This window comes from Lepidochelys kempii, chromosome 9 (genome assembly GCF_965140285.1).
Source record: "Lepidochelys kempii isolate rLepKem1 chromosome 9, rLepKem1.hap1, whole genome shotgun sequence".
Classification (NCBI taxonomy): domain Eukaryota; kingdom Metazoa; phylum Chordata; order Testudines; family Cheloniidae; genus Lepidochelys; species Lepidochelys kempii.
This window is the reverse complement of record NC_136388.1, coordinates 88192386-88209468: the sequence shown is the minus strand read 5'-3', so window position 1 is coordinate 88209468 and position 17083 is coordinate 88192386. Positions and strand designations below refer to the sequence as shown.

Here is a 17083-nt window from a genome sequence, read left to right as displayed (position 1 = left end):
TAAATTTAATGTTTTTGGCATAGTAGACAGAGTGCAATGTTTTACAGAGTTCACAAAGATTCATTATGTCAATAAATTAAACAAAATTCTGTTTTATTTAGATATTACATATGTAAATTCTCTGGAGGACCATACTAATACCTATCAGTCCGTCAGTGACTACAGCAGAAAGATTTACATATTTAGAAGCTGTTTCATTCTGATTATTATGTTTCAGATTTGTTTTCAAAACTGAAAAAAATACAAAGCCACCATGAAGAGCAAGTTGATTCATTTCTCAAAGAAATCCACATCCATATATGAAATAATGCTCATTTTAATGGAATAACTTAACTGTATATTATTTTTGTTGAAAGATGTAAATTGACTAAAAGACCACTATCAGTTTAAAAAAGTCACTATTCTGTACACTGTATTTTACTGCCGTGTTGGAAAGAGATGGAATATATCTGGCTTTCAAACTATACATTCTAGAATAGCAGAATTTCCAAGCCTGTTATAAAAGTACATACAGCAACTCCTCTAATAGCCACCCTTTGGGAAATAATATCTATTCACATTTTTTAGTCCTCATTGTCCCTCTTATCCTGCCCCACTCCTGTTGCATGTGTATTAAGTTAACAACATAAAGTGCAGAATACTTTACAGTTAAGTTTGAGCACAAAAGCCAGGTTTGCAGAATTAGAAGCCTGGGTTTAACAACTACTGTATGATTAGTCAGCTGGCAGTTTCTAAAAAACCAATATGGTTATAAATATTTCAATCATGTGTATTAGATATGAATGGGAAAACTTCAACAGTTGACATAACATGCCGATTGCAATATGCATTAAAAATAACTTTCCCTATGTTACCTTAACCATTCTGTCCTCACTGTTCAGTTTCTTCGAAGTTCCAACCTAAAGCAAACAGCTATAATGTTGCTCATCCTTGTCATAAGCATAACATTTATGTATCTTAAACTATCATATTTGTATATTTCAAATACTGAATTTTCCACTAAAATGACAAAATAGAACAATATGAAGTGTCTAACATAAGTAAAGAATGGATCTTTGACATGATAAACAAATATGATAGTATATTCTGACATTTGTGAATTACTTTTTCAAACATTCCTTCTTCCCAGAAACCAGGACAACCTCTTCAGATGACTAGACCAATCTAACAGAAAGCACCACAGCCCAATATTCATAGTTGAAGCCTCTCATTAAAAGAAGTCCTTAAATACAGGTATCAATAATTCTACTTTTATGAATCAACTACAAGTCACAAAAATTGTGAACAGAAAAAAATAGGTGAAAGATACTAGGCCACTGACTACGGTAGAACAATATTTAAACATAACACATATAGCTATATCCAATATAGCACACGATACTATATTAATATATATCTGTAGAGAACTTGGTAGTTTATCTTTGAGTTATATGGGAAACAAATTCATTTCAGTAAAAGATCTTGGACAAAGATGACATTTAACTGAATCATGACTACAAAGTTATGTTAAAATTTTAATAAAAATGTACACTTGCACTTCTCTAAGTGATGTACAGTTGCATAATAACTTGTAACGGTCATACCTCAAAATTATAGCATAGAAGACAAATTTCTGATTACATGGAATTTACTGTACAGGTTTATTATTCTATCCAGCTAAGAGTGAAATTACAAGGTTATATTTGCTTGGTAAAATAAATAGGCACTCACTTAATTTTTTGTCTAAATTTCTTAAGTTAATGATAGGCTCATACACAGTAACATCTATTCAGATTTATGCACATGTATAGTATAATGCCAGTTTAACTTCCTTTATATGAGGCTGGCATTACAGTTTTGTTTGATTCCTATTTGCAGGTAGGTGGCCATATTATTACTCACCATGTCAACTGGCATCTTAGAAAACTGGGTAAAATACATTTACTGTATTTCATTTTCAACTAGTCCACCTCAAGAGAATCTGCAAACCATCTGGGTGGAAGGGATTAAAATAAGAGCACTAGAACCAACAAAAACTAACCAGAGGCAATGAGGAAAAAGGTGAGGAGAAGAGGAGAGGATAGAACATAGCCACATTTGAGATAGCCTTCTACACACACTTGTATCTCAGTGTAGTTTTGAACTGGAGCCATACAAAATGGATTATATAAACTGTATTAAATCCCGGTGTGGACACACTAATTCAGAATAAAAGTGGCCTTAATTCAGTTTAGTTTAATTCACTTTAGTGAATGAGAGTGTACACACAGGGGCTTACTGCAGTTTAACTAATCCATTTTGAATTCACACTTTAGTTAATTCAGATAAATGTTTGAGTGTCCCTGAGTAGACAAGCCCTCAGAGGAGTCTGGGTTTCTTACTTCTATGTAAGATAAGTTTGTAAAGAGGGATAAAAGGGTCAGTGGGCTGAGAACTTTAAAAATGTTCTCAATATTCTAATGTGTTATTAGTCAAATAGATGTGATGTTCATTAAATGTGATTTTTTTGCTTCAGTGACTTATTAAGAAAATGAAAAAACACACAAATGCCACAGTTAAAAAAAAAAAAAAAAAAGGTTAAGACTAATACCTGTCCTCCACTCATGCAGATCTGACTCTTCTAAAATCAGAGCAAATTTTTATGGTAACAACATAAAATTTAAATTTTACAGCTGTTAGCCTGCACTACTACCATGACATTATTATAGGACGCATTATTATGCCTGTTAAGTGTAGTTCTACTCTGAAAAGTGATGTTGAAAAAACAGCATAATCTGACAACTACATGTGTATTTCATGGTCATTTCTGCACAATAGCAGGTAAAAAAGTTTTTACAGTAAAAGCTATGTTTTCCAGCACTTTATAAATCAGAAAACTCTAGAATCTGGCATTTCGGGGTGCCGGAAACGGGTGGAGCTCACCTTGGTGGTCCTCAGCTAATGGAAGCTGCGGAGCCAGAGCTCGGGGCAGGGAGGTGGCAGTGCGCAGACTCATCTGGCCACGTCTCCGCCTAGGAGCAGCAGGGACATGTCACTGCTTGCAGGGAGCCTCCGACGTGAGCTCCGTCCAGATCCAGCACCCTGAAACCCCTCCAGTGCCCCAACCCCCTCCCCCGAGCCCCCTCCTTCACCCAAACTCCCTCCCAGAGCCCGTGCCCTGCACCTCCTCCACACCCCAACCCCAGCCATGAGCCCCTTAAGTTATCTGGACTTTTTGCCTAACCAGCAACCTCCATTCCCCCAACATGCCAAATAACAGTGCTTTTACTGTATTATGTTTTATTCCTGTTTGCACTGCACAGACGAGAGAGAGAGAGAGATGGATTCTATTACAGCTCATGCATCAACGGAACTGTTTAAAAAGTTATGCAAGACCAAAGATTCTGCCATCAGAAGTCAGAAAGAATTTTACTATACTGCATTTGTAGCATATGGTATGTGTGTGTACTTCTCACAGTTACTTGTACACAGTATTACAAGATATATAGTTCATGTGCCTAAGGTTATAAAAAATTATTACACTTTTTAAACTAATTTTCTAAAAATACAATATCTGATTATTATCCTTGTGCATATATTCAAAAGGGGCACTATTCTTGATGCATGTTCAACTGGAATTCTCTCATTTCCCATTTACTGAACGCTTAATTACATAACCTCTAGTTTTGCACTACAAAAAAGTATTATGCAGCAATAAGAGAAGGGGAACTTTTGATCTAGGACACCAAGACAAACCCCTGATACCTATAAGAAGTGCATGGGTTCAGATGTCAGAGAAGCCAGGACCAGGGTATTCTTACAAGTCTCATCAGAAATTACCACCACCACACAGTAAACTGCAAATTCCTCAACCTAAGTACCTTGCAACCCAGAAGGGCTCTGGTCACAGGTTTAAATTTGTGTTTAAAAGAAGTCTGTGTATTCTAAATGAGATGCCAAGACCTGTAAGCAAAATCCTCGGCTTATATGAATTCAGCATTGGCAGTCTAATAGCAATACTCTGCACTGGCATTCAACGCATTTTCATTCAAATTCCAGAAGTAGGCAGGAGGGAGATGTGCTAGGGAAGTTGTACTTTTAGTCACTGGGCTTTCTCATTGCTCTGATAAAGGAATAATACCATCCATCCAAGTGGAGGAGGGAGAATGGCAGGAGAAGTTAAAAATTACTGTAATATTATTGCAACTACTACTGGAAATGGAAGATACTAGATTATTCATCTTGCTGTAGTTGAGTCAGCCAGCATTTGATGTTATTTAACTTGTGGTATTTAGCCAATAAGGGTATGTCTACACTGCAAGGTAAGCTCAGGGTTAGAAGAACTTGAGTTAGCAGATCCTGGGTTTGTTAACCTAGGCTTGAGCATCTGTACTCATTTGTAACGCCAGGTTAGGAACTGTTGAACCCTGGGTCCTAATCTGGGGCCTCAGTGGCTACACTGCATTATGCAGGACCCGAGTAAAACCACATTTATTCCAAAATGTGGAGCTAGCCCTTTTTTTAGTGATGTAGTACGGGAAAACCTGACTATCCACCAAACTTGACTGTCCAAAGGACAAAAAGTCAGCCCGTAGGATTGTGGGATGCTGTTGGTGGATTTCCAGAGCACAAGTCCATTGGGAATGTGTCTACACTGCAAAGTAATTGAGTTTTAACTCTGGGTCCCAGCCTGACTCTGGCTTGGACCCTGCATCCCAATGGGGTCCTGGGACCCTGAGTCCAAGCCCTGGGTTAGAGTTCGAACCCTGAGCTTACAATGAAGTGTAGACATATCCTAAGAAAGTACAGCAACCAGTGAAAAAGCAGGAAGAAGAGAAGAAAGGAGTGGGCAAGCCACTAATTGTAGAGTGCAAAGATGCAAGTCACACCAAGTTTTAAATATTATTCATTTTCACTTTTAAGCTTCAACTGTTTTTATAGTTTTGCACTAATGACCTGAAAGATGAGGCAGGTCAGCGAAGTAGCCAAACCTGTACTGTATCAAACAGAACATTGCTGGAACAGAAGCAAAAACAACCCAGGGGCCTTGACATGATCTGAAGGCTACATTCCAAGAGAGTAATACCAAAAAACTCCCCTTTGCCCTTTTTAAATAAAAAGATCACTATATAGTCTTGACACTCACTTAGTGGAAAAGTAAGGTCCATGGCCAAAATAGCACCCAAAAGGGTCCACTTTAAAAATAAAGTGAGCTACTTTGGGATTTAGAAGGTTTCATAGCCCTCTGAATTAAACCCATCCCTGTCAGCAGCATATGAGAGGTAGCCTGTATGGCAGCATCATGGTGGCAGTGGAGGCAGTCAAGCTAGAAAATAGCAGCTCTTCAACACATCCAACCACCTGGATGGGTTTGATTTGGCATCCATTATTACTTTCACTGAAGGGGAGAGAAAAAGCACATCCCCCACTCTCCATGATACCTAACAGATGGGGAGAAAAACTTTTTAAAAATGGTCCCATATTGGTTTATTGTTCACCATGGCCTTCAGGATGACCTTCACATTTTTCCAGTGCAAAAGCTTCAAGGAAATTGTATAGAATTTTTTCATAAAAATCTATCCACACAAAAGATAACATTGTAAAATAGTTATAATAAAGGAGATCAATGGGTGGAAACAGCAAAGGGAGACTGTCCTTTTAAAAAATGTTCGGACATTTCCTGTTTCAGCATGTGAACACATCACTAGTATTTAATAAATTATCTTTTGCTGTCATCATACAGGAATAGTATGTTTCCATCAAAAACTTTACACAAGTTGCTCTATCTTACCAACCTCTTTCATAAATGCTTTTCCTAAGCGAACCACTTTTGCAAATAAAATGGGATCATGGGAGAGATGAGGACCAAGATAACAAAGCATGTTGAACACTTCCTTCCTCAAATCTTCAAAACTTTCTGCTTGTTTTGGGGCTCTCTTATTTTGCAAATTGGAAATTGGTGACCCTTTAGCCCCTTTAGGTACTCCAACTCTGTGAAAACAGAAGTATAAAATTTCACATTCTACATGAGGACTATTCACTTTTACAGTCAGGACAAACAATTTAGTTTATTAGTTAACTGATTTTAGTTACTATGGTTCTATACTATTTTCTCAGTGGTTTTTTCAATGCAACAGTGTATTATAGTCTTCTGGATTGATTTGGTGAAATTTTGGCCCCACTGAAGTTAGTGGGAGTTTTGCCATTAACTACAATGAGATCAGGATTTCATCCCCAAATCCTCTTCTTATCAAAGGGACTCTGTTACTACATAATTAAATAAACTGCAAGATCACTATCAGTGGGTACAAAATATTTTAGAAAATCCTCATTTTTAATATGGTCAAAAACCCACACCACATTAAATAAATACTGTCTTTAAAGTAAATCTAAGTACATTAAGTGAAATATTCTTATTTTAATAGAACTTGTCCTTTGAACTGTCTAATATTTAAGATTTGCTTTAATAATCAGAACAGGACTGGGTAACAGTATTGACCTGATCTACATCAAAGATGAACATTTATTGTTTGCATGACTCTCAAAAGAGTTTAGACTAAAAAAGGTTATTAAAAAATAGTAAATAGAAATGCAGTGAAGTCATTATTATATACAAAACTTGAAAATTGCTTTACCAGCTAAACATATTAACATAAGATCAGAAAGATACCGTACACAAATATTGTATTTACTGTGAGTGGCAGAGTGAGATATGTCTGAATCAAATTATGAACTCCATTTTGGATTAGGACATCCATTTTGTGTTATGTGCTGAACTCACATCTAATGTTGCTCAAGGGTATTATGATGTATTCCAGTCAGATATCCTACCCAGGAGCGTTTGATATCTTGTTAAAGGACAATCTCTAAGAAGCCATTGAAGGTCTCTCAACTACCAAGCCATCCCCCTGAAAAAATGGACTCAACACAGGAGCACAAGGAAGGGATCAGATAAAAAGTCTGAACCCAGGAATGTGCCCTGTAGATACAGAGCTAGGAATAATGATTAAACTCAATGAAGATCCAGATGGCTTATAGGCGCATGGTGCCCAGCAGTTGGATCAACTTATAACAGACTGGTGATTGTCCATTGTTCAATTAGCCAACATGAATCAATTCAGCCTTAAATACACATGTACAACCCACACTAACTTGACTAAGAGTTGCATATATGTACCTATGTATATGTATATATACAGGATAGAATAAGACAAAGAGGGAAAAATCAACAACTTGATCTCTTATACATTTCTCCCACACCAAAGTTATACACAGACACAAAACATTTGGGTTGGAAGCACCTGTTGAATTATCTAGCCTATCACCCTGTATCAGGACAGAAATGCTTTGATTAATTGTAAAATATATCTGACAGATGGCTACCTAGCAAAAACCTTGATAACGCCAATGATGGCAATTCTATAATTTCATATGATAGTTTACTGTATTGCCAAACTTTTAAATAGATATTCTAAACCACTGGCTTTCAAACTGTGGGGCATCCCCCCGGGATTGCAATAGGTAGGCACAACTAAGGGGCTGGCAAGCAGTGTCGAGCAAAGGCACCTTCAAGTCAGCCACATCCTCCAGGACACGACAGGCCCCACCTGGTGACACCATTACGAGGCTGTTGCTATTGCCTGACTAGAAATTCTGTGGCGCATGCATATTGCAAGGGAGCCACATTTGGCAGGAGTGGCAGGGTTCACTGCAGCTGTCGCCTCGCACTATCAGAAAGCAGCAGCAGAGAAGAGGCAGAGTTTCCCCAGCATCTGCCAACAGTCTCTCAGGGTTCAGCAACAGATAAAGGATGGGGCAGCTGAGCACCTGCTCCTGATGGGTATTTTTAGTAAAAGTCATGGACAGGTCACGGGCAAGAAACAAAATATCACAGCCTGTGACCTGTTTATGACTTATATCATAAATACCCCTGATTGAATATTAGGAGGGAGCATTGTCAGGGGGGAGCCTGTGGCACCAGCAGCGGGGGGGAGGGAGGGTATGGGGGGGGGGGAGAGCCCCAGGCGAGCCCATGGCACCAGCCGCCAGGGTGTGGAGAGAATGTCTCTCTCCCCTGGCCGAGGGAGAGGCACCCCACCCCTGGCTGCAACCCAGCCCCAGCACGGACCTGCCGTGGCCAGGGGAGAGGCGCCTCTCCTCCTCCCCAGCCCAGGTACTGCTGCGGGGAAAAAGAGCTGCAGGGAGTCCTCTCTCCTTGCCACAGCCCCTGGGTAGCCTGCACCCCAAACCTCTCATCCCCGGCCCCACCCCAGAGCCCGCACCCCCAGCCAGAGCCCTCGCCCCCCACCCCAACCCTCTGCCCCAGCCCTGAGCCCTTCATCCCAAGCCCCACCCGCCCCACCACAACCCTCTGCCCTGAGCCTCCCCGCCACACTCCGAACCCCTCAGCCCCTTCATATTGGTGCACATAACAAAATTCATTCTGCACATGCATGGAAAAATTAGAGGGAACACTAGCCCTAACCATTACTTATTAGAGCAGAGTAACTGTCTCATGTATATTACTTACAGAAATTAGCAAGACTCCAATACAGTATTTGATTCCCTCATTTTTTGTTGAAGTTTCATATTGTTGACTTGTTCAATGTATTATCTACTATCAACCTCATGTCTTCCTCTGTTGTATTATCGGTTTGCTGGAATTCACTTATACATTCAATTATTCTTTCCTATGGGTGAAATTCACGTGCCACCAGAACCATTGCATAAAGGACAACAGTCTGCATGCCAACCTAGGCTAACATCTAGGCTGGTGCTGGAGGCATGCCAGGGGAATCAGCATTTGCTCAGAGTCAGTGGGATTCACCCCTAGTGGAGGAGGTATAGAAGAGTAACAGGAGCTATTCAAACCTAGAAGCTGGAGTACTGTTAGCATATGTACACCGTAGCCCTAGGTCCAGGCTGTATGGTGAATCTCATGACCCCACGCTTCCCTTCTCTTTTCCCTCCCCGCATGCACAGCTCAATTACTGGGTATTTAGCAGAGCAGGCAAATTCCATCCTATACTAAGTCCTTTGCACTGGTCCTTATTAAATTAAGCGTATTTCTCCATTCTAGTTCATAATGTATTTTAATCTTGTCCTAACAAAGAAATGTAACACCTCTCAGCCTTACAGAGTCTGCAAACATGACTACTACATTCTCTACCTATCCTGTACAAATTCCCAACATTTAATAATGCAAGGCAGCTGTTCATCTTACCTGCGGTACAAAGGCTCAATGGTCACATGTACAAGCTGGCAAAGGGCAATGGCAATAGGCTTGTGTGAAGTGGCATAAAATGGAGGCATTTGATCCATAATACTTTGTGCATGCTGCCAATCACCAACTTTTAGCAAAGCTTCCAACAAACCAAGTTTCTGGTTGTCAGGTGGCTAAAAAAAGATAGCAAACAAGAAATTAGAGTCAAAAGTTTAATGCATTCCTAAAACCTCCCCGTCTTTCCTCTTCAGTAGAAGGGTTAAAATCTACAAGATGACATAATTTTTTTTGTATGCACCATAATTATTTCAAAATGTATTTTACCATTCGGTAAATACTCCTATTACACATTTTTTTAAAAATGTATTTAAAATATTTGTAAGATATGATCACACTCTTCAGCAACACAATCATAATCAAACCTAAATACTAATTCTAGAGTATTGTTCCTTGCAGCAGTGAGTATTGTTTTTACAAATGGGACTGAGTTTTTTGTTTAATAGGAAAATGTATATTAAATACCATTACAATGTACAAAGTGCTGTTAGAAAAACGAAAAGTCTGAACTTAATGGTGTATTTAGACATTATAGTGAACTGAATATACTTAATTTTTAAAGACAACATTTAAAGTATTATTTAAATATTTATGCGAGAATCTGAATTTGAAAATGTAAGTTTCCCTTTCAATAGTGGAAGAAATCACCTCCTATACAATGCTGTATACTGTGGTTTTCATGTCAGCAACTGTTCTAAAAGAAACAGAATCTGGAACTTAATTCTATGGCAAGTAAAATTAGGTTGCCAAATACTGCATTTTAAAATGAAAGGAGATGGCGGCTCATCTGTGTAGCATCCAGGAGCACCAGGATTTCATCAGTAGAATGCAAAAGGAGACATCCAGGATGGAGGATGCTAGCCAACTAGAAAAGATATAGCAACATCAGAGGAGGAAGGAGACTCAGCTGCTCTATAGGGAGAAGACCATCTGCTGGCTACTTCAGGCAGAAGACACTGTTTCCCTCCCATGCAGATCCCTCATCCATTGAGGTGAAGAACAGGTATGCTGTACTGGCAACAGTAAGAAAGGAGCAGACTTGGTGGCTGAGGAAGAGGAGCCATCTGCCCTGAAGGTTGGCAGGCTCACAGCCACTACATCCAAGAGGAGGAAAAGTAGGAGTCCCCGACCACCGTCACTCCCCTTTGGAAGGGGATGACGCACCAATCTGCCAACCTGATTTGATGTCCATGGAGGCATGCTGCATGCTTAGAGCCTGCATCTGAGACATTACAGAAAGCTTGATGTGGCTCATCTGTCCCTCTGACTACTACCCTCTGCTCCTCACCCACATGGGCATTATATGATACTACCAGGTATGACCTTGAGCAGATCACTAGTGACTACAGGGCTCTTGTAGTGAGGGTGAAAGAGTTGGGGGCACAGGTGGTATTCTTTTCCATTCTTCCAGTAGAGCAGGGGTGGGCAAACTACGGCCCGGAGGTCAGATCCGCCCCTCAGGGCTTTGGATCCGGCCTGCGGATTTGCCACCCAGTAGTGCCGTGGGCCCCACGCCGCTCCGGGAAGTGGCCCGCACCATGTCCCTGCGGCCCCGGCGCTGCTCTTGCCTGTGGGTACCTCCTCCGAAGCTCCCATTGGCCAGGAACGGGGAACCACGGCCAATGGGAGCTTCGGAGGAGGTACCCACAGGTGCCTGGAAGAGATGGGGTCCACCTGACCAAGAAAGGGAAGAGCATCTTGGTGCACCGACTTGCCAACATAATGAGGAGGTCTTTAAACTCAAAGGGGGCAGGTGACAAAACCCACAAGTAGATTTTTTTTTAAAAAAGGTGATCTTAATAGAGAGTTGGGGTGTGGGTAAGGGGGAAGGGAAGGAAAATTATAATAGGGTCATAACAACAACAAGAGGGAAAACAGTGGAGGGAATCTGCTCAACATCCTAGACATCTATACACAAATGCAAGGAGTATGGAAAATAAATGGAAGAACTGGAAATACAACAACACAAGCTACATTTCAGAGTAGCAGCCATGTTAGTCTGTATTTGCAAAAAGAAAAGGAGTACTTGTGGCACCTTAGAGACTAACAAATTTATTTGAGCATAAGCTTTCGTGAGCTACAGCTCACTTCATCGGATGCATTCAGTGGAAAATACAGCATGGAGATTTATATACATAGAGAACATGAAACAATGGGTGTTACCATACACACTGTAACCAGAGTGATCACTTAAGGTGAGCTATTACCAGGAGGAGAGTGGGGCGGGGGGAGGGGGGAGGACAACCTTTTGTAGTGATAATCAAGGTGGGCCATTTCCATCAGTTGACAAGAACGTCTGAGGAACAGTGGGCTGAAGGTGATGGCTAATGGTCTGTTATTTTCTTTGTTGGGCCTGTCCTGTAGTAGGTGACTTCTGAGTACTCTTCTGGCTCTGTCAACAGAACGCCACTAGCCATCACCTTCAGCTCCCAAGTAAAACCTCTCCCACACATCATCAAGGATCTACAACTTATCCTGAAGGACGACCCATCACTCTCACGGATCTTGGGAGACAGGCCAGTTCTTGCTTACAGACAGCCCCCCAACCTGAAGCAAATACTCACCAGCAACCACACACCAGAACCAGTAACCCAGGAACCTATCCTTGCAACAAAGCCCGATGCCAACTGTGTCCACATATCTATTCAGGGGACACCATCATACGGCCTAATCACATCAGCCACACTATCAGAGGCTCGTTCACCTGCACATCTACCAATGTGATATATGCCATCATGTGCCAGCAATGCCCCTTTGCCATGTACATTGGTCAAACTGGACAGTCGCTACGTAAAAGAATAAATTGACACAAATCAAACGTCAAGAATTATAACATTCAAAAACCAGTTGGAGAACACTTCAATCTCTCCGGTCACTCGATTACAGACCTAAAAGTGGCAATACTTCGACAAAAAAACTTCAAAAACAGACTCCAACGAGAGACTGCTGCTTTGGAATTAATTTGTAAACTGGATACAATTAACTTAGACTTGAATAGAGACTGGGAGTGGATGGGTCATTACACAAAGTAAAATGATTTCCCCATGTTTATTCCTCCCCTCCCCGCACTGTTCCTCAGATGTTCTTGTCAACTGCTGGAAATGGCCCACCTTGATTATCACTACAAAAGGTTTCCCCCCCCTCCTACTCCCCCCACTCTCCTGCTGGTAATAGCTCACCTTAGGTGATCACTCTGGTTACAGTGTGCAGAGTAACACCCATTGTTTCATGTTCTCTATGTATATAAATCTCCATGCTGTATTTTCCACTGAATGCATCCGATGAAGTGAGCGGTAGCTCACGAAAGCTTATGCTCAAATAAATTGGTTAGTCTCTAAGGTGCCACAAGTACTCCTTTTCTTTTTACAAGCTAAATTATGACATAATTTGGATCACTGAGATATCATGGGATAAGTCTCATGACTGGAATATTAGTATAGAGGGATATACTTATTTAGGAAGGAAAAGCAGGGAAATAAGGGAGGTAGTATTGAATTAAATAGCAAGAATATATAATCTTGGTCCAGAAGGAGGTAAAAGGCAGAACAGTTTAAATTCTCTGGGTGAAGATAAAAGGGGAAAAGAAACAGGGCATTGTCATGGTACTGCTACAGATCGCCAAATTAGGAAGGGGGGTGAGGGGGAAATGATGTATTTCTAGAGCAGGGTAAAGATAGCTACAGCACTCGATCCAAGATTTAAGACTCTGAAGTGCCTTCCAAAATCTGAGAGGGACGGGGTGTAAAGCATAATTTCAGAAGTCTTAAAAGAGCAGTACTCTGATGTGGAAACTATAGAACCCGAACCACCAAAAAAATCAACCTTCTGCTGGTGACATCCTGACTCAGATGATAAAAATGAACATGCATTGGTCTGCACTGCTTTGAATCATTATCGAGCAGAACCCACCATCAGCATGGATGCATGAAGGGACATATAAATCTTTAGTGCATGTGGCAAGTAAATATCTTGCAACGCCAGCTACAACAGTGCTATGCGAACGCCTGTTCTCACTTTCAAGTGACATAGTAAACAAGAAGCAGGCAGTATTATCTCCTGCACATGTAAACAAATGCGTTTGTCTCAGTGATTGGCTGAACAAGAAGTAGGACAGAGTAGACTTGTAGGCTCTAAAGTTTTGCATTGTTTTGTTTTGGAATGTAGTTATTTTTTGCACATAACTACATTTGTAAGTTCAACTTTCATGATAAAGAGATTGCATTACAGTACTTGTGTTAAGTGAACTGAAAAATACTAATTTATTTTTACAGTGCAAATATTTATAATAAAAAATAAATATAAAGTGAGCACTGTACACTTTGTATTTTGTGTTGTAATTGAAATCAGTATTTGAAAACATGGAAAACATCCAAAAATATTTATATAACTGGTATTTTATTATTGTTTAACAAAGCGATTGATCGCTTGACAGCCCTAGTTTTCACCACTGGACGCAAAAGACTAAAGGCAGGTCTATACTGAAAACATACATCAGCAAAACTACATCTCTGGGGTGCAAAAACCCCACACCCCCGAGAGACATAGCTATGCCAAACTAATCCCCCATGTAGACAGTGCTAGATCAATGGCAGAATTCTTCAGTCGACTGAGCTACAACCTCTCAGGGAGGTGGATGAACTACAGCAATAGGAGAAACTCTTTCATCGCTATAGCACATGTCTCCACTGAAAGACTACAGCAGCACTGTGCACCTAAGATCCACTGCATGGAACTGTTCTCAGAGGTACAGATCTAGTAACATTGCTCTGTCCTGTGACCTCTAAGACTTGCACTACCTGTATTCTGAAATTGACTGTTTATTCATCTCCACAGGCAAAAGTGGATACTGCTTTTTGCCGATATTAAACTACTGATTTTTCACAATAGTCTGTTTTCAGACAATATTAATTTCTAGCACTGAAGACAACAGCTAAAGATTCATGTAATGAGCATCTCTCCATCATGCTCCATCATCCAGCCAACTTTATTTCACAGCAGTTAAACTGTGTCTTTTCAAATGTCCTCACCCAGCTGTACCATACATAACAAAAGCGTCAAAAATCATGGATTAGAACAGGTTTATTTTCATATTAGCTACAAAACAAGTAGGCTAAGATTTTCAAAGACAACTTGGAGAGACAGCAACACAACGCCTCTTAATACTAAGGTTGCCTGTGGAACTACAATTCAGCCCCCTTGTGAAAAATTACACATTCACATATTTTTTTCGCCATAGGACCCCTGCCTCATTCAGTGCAGAGGATGGAACTGTTATGGGGCAAATCAGGGTTGTGTAGTGAAGGAGACTTATCTGATCCTCACTTCGTTTGTTGCAGAAGTTGGAAGGTGAATAGTGAATTAGGCAGGGGCTTGCAGGAAGAGAAAGACCGGTCTCAGGGTTAAGGCATTTGAATGCCACCCTGGAGGTCTGGATTTTATCAGTACCTCTGCCATAGAGCTCCTGTGTGATGCTTGGCCAGTCACTTAAACCAAACTTTTCACAGGTGGTCCCTAATTGTGCTCTCCTTGCTTTCTGGGTGCCCAACTTGACACCCTGGGGGACTGATTTGCATAAGTGCTGAGCACTCTAATGCATGTGAAGTTACTGGGAGCTATGCTTGACTATATAATGTGCTATAAAATGCTAAGTATTCTGACAAATCAGATCCTAGGCATCTCAAACGGGGCATGCAAAATTAGTGGATACTTATCCCCTTAATCTCTCTGCCCTCAGTTCCTCACCTGTAAAATGTGGAGATAATGCCCCTACCCTCCAACCATTAGTGCAAATAAATTAATCAATGTCTGTGAAGCACTCAAGAGATGATAGTTATGAGCACCATAAGAAAGCCCATGAGGAAACTAATAACTGTTTTCAACACAGAGTTTGAATAGTATGCAGTAAATAAGGCATGGGCCACAAACTGAACTGTGAAGAGAAGAAAAAAATATTTAAATAGCTTCTCTTTAAGGAAGCATTGTCCACTCTGTGGGCTGAATGAGAAAGAGGTCCTATGGGAAAAAATAGTATGTGGTCATGTAATTAAAGATAATATCACAATGAACACGCACAATGGGGCTGAACAGGCAACCTTAGTTCTGGCATTCCTAACTTTTAAGTGCTTGACTTTGCACCTTAATAATGTTCTTTTGGAGCAGTTTGTGTGTAATAGATTATATAAACCCTGCACAGTCAAAAATCAATTGTGGGTTACATGACGACACCTCCTACCAAGATTAACAACATACCAAAGCTTGTTAAACCAGCACAAAAGGTAGGCAAACCTTGAGCGATATTTATCGAAGGTGATAAGAAGAGGGGTGGGAGGGAGAGGAAGGAGGGACTCAAACTACCTAACTACAGAACTGAATATACAACCTTCAATGAATTCAGGACAAGACATTAGAACCAACACTTTTGGGGGAAGGGTTTCTTGCATAACAAAAATTACATCAGAAGTTGAAATAGGAGAGAAAACAGTTTAATTACAGTTCTGGTTTTGTTTTAGATAAACAGCCAATTAAATGTATTATCACAACTGGATACACTGTATTAAAAGGACAAAAAAGTAATTTTCATAGCAATGACCATGTTATGTTTACAATTATAATTAACTCATTTGAAAAAATACCTTTTCAGTTTTTTCCTCTTCCTTGTCCTTTTCCTTCTCTTTCTCTTCAGTCTTTTCAGAGGACAAAACCACCATTGTAAGTTTCCTAACAATTTGTTTAGCCTCTACAATCTCTCGTTTGTGTTCTTCAAGAATGGCATTATCTACTGGAAGAAGCTGAGAAAATAAAACATGGATGGTGTTAAGATACGTAAAGAAAAATTAACATAACCTGAAACTACTTTTTGAGCAATAAGCTTGAAGGAGAAAAAGCTAGATCCCTTCTTCTTCCTGAAGAAATCAGGTCATTCCCTAGAAAGGAGAGTTTTTTGTTTTTGTTGTTTTGTTTTAACTTCCCAGCAGCACTTCAAAAATGATACATCCATGACATACCCTAATCAAGTAAGGAAGACTGAGGAATCATACTGCACACTGTCCTCAGAGCCATCAATAATTCAAAAAACAAAACAGAAAAGTATTGAAATCCAACTAAGATCAATGTAGTTAGGTTGACACAGGGCTAGCGTAGCCACTGCGTCACTTACATCAACTGTTGCTGGCCTCTGGAAGCTGTTCCACAATGAGCCACATTGACCGCTCTGGTCACCATTGTGAACTCTGCTGCCCAGGGGGCAGGTACACAGGAAGTCACCCCTCCCCTTTAAAGCCCCACAAATTGTTGAAATTCCTGTTCCTGGTTGCCTGGCTTGATGACCACACCTAACAGTTCTCTGTTAAGTGTAACTGTCCAGTTGACCATGCCACCTACAAGCTGTAGATGCTCCTGCCTGACGTACCACAGGAAGTACTGGATCTCCTGGGACACATTTTGGCTGAGAGTGTGAAAGACTGGAGTAGGTAATCCATCTAAATTCTTTTCTCTGAATTCTCTGTGGTAACAGTTTTAGCAGTATGAGAAACAGGTCAGCTGCAAGTCCAATTTCATATTCATTGTTCTTAATAGTAACATTTACTTAGAGAAAAATAAATAACTTACATGTACATAAAGATCTTCCAAATCTATAAGATTATGTTGCAAAAGTACTGCAGCAACTCTGTATAAAGAGGAAGGTGTTTCACCATTTGGTTCCTAAAAGACAAGCATTATCATTTTTAGAAACAGCAAATCAAGAATGTCACAGAAAAGTAAAACTTACTTTTAAAAAATAAAAAATGCCAGTAAGAACAGAGAAAGCAGGCATCTTAATAATGGGGATAGGGAGAGCTTTTATCA

At 40.3% G+C, this 17083-nt stretch overlaps 1 protein-coding gene across 2 annotated transcripts in view; it reads right to left on the bottom strand.

Annotated features, from left to right (window-relative positions):
• THOC2 (THO complex subunit 2) overlaps positions 1 to 17083 on the bottom strand; it is a 110615-nt gene that overhangs the window by 60138 nt on the left and 33394 nt on the right. The window contains exons 9-13 of one of the 2 annotated variants that reach the window (XM_073361291.1): positions 16847 to 16939; positions 15871 to 16026; positions 9182 to 9354; positions 5754 to 5949; positions 855 to 899 (exon numbers count right to left, since the gene is read on the bottom strand). In XM_073361291.1, the coding sequence (XP_073217392.1) occupies positions 855 to 899; positions 5754 to 5949; positions 9182 to 9354; positions 15871 to 16026; positions 16847 to 16939 (663 nt within the window). The remainder of the gene's footprint in view (positions 1 to 854; positions 900 to 5753; positions 5950 to 9181; positions 9355 to 15870; positions 16027 to 16846; positions 16940 to 17083) is intronic. The other variant, XM_073361292.1, reaches the window with a different exon arrangement.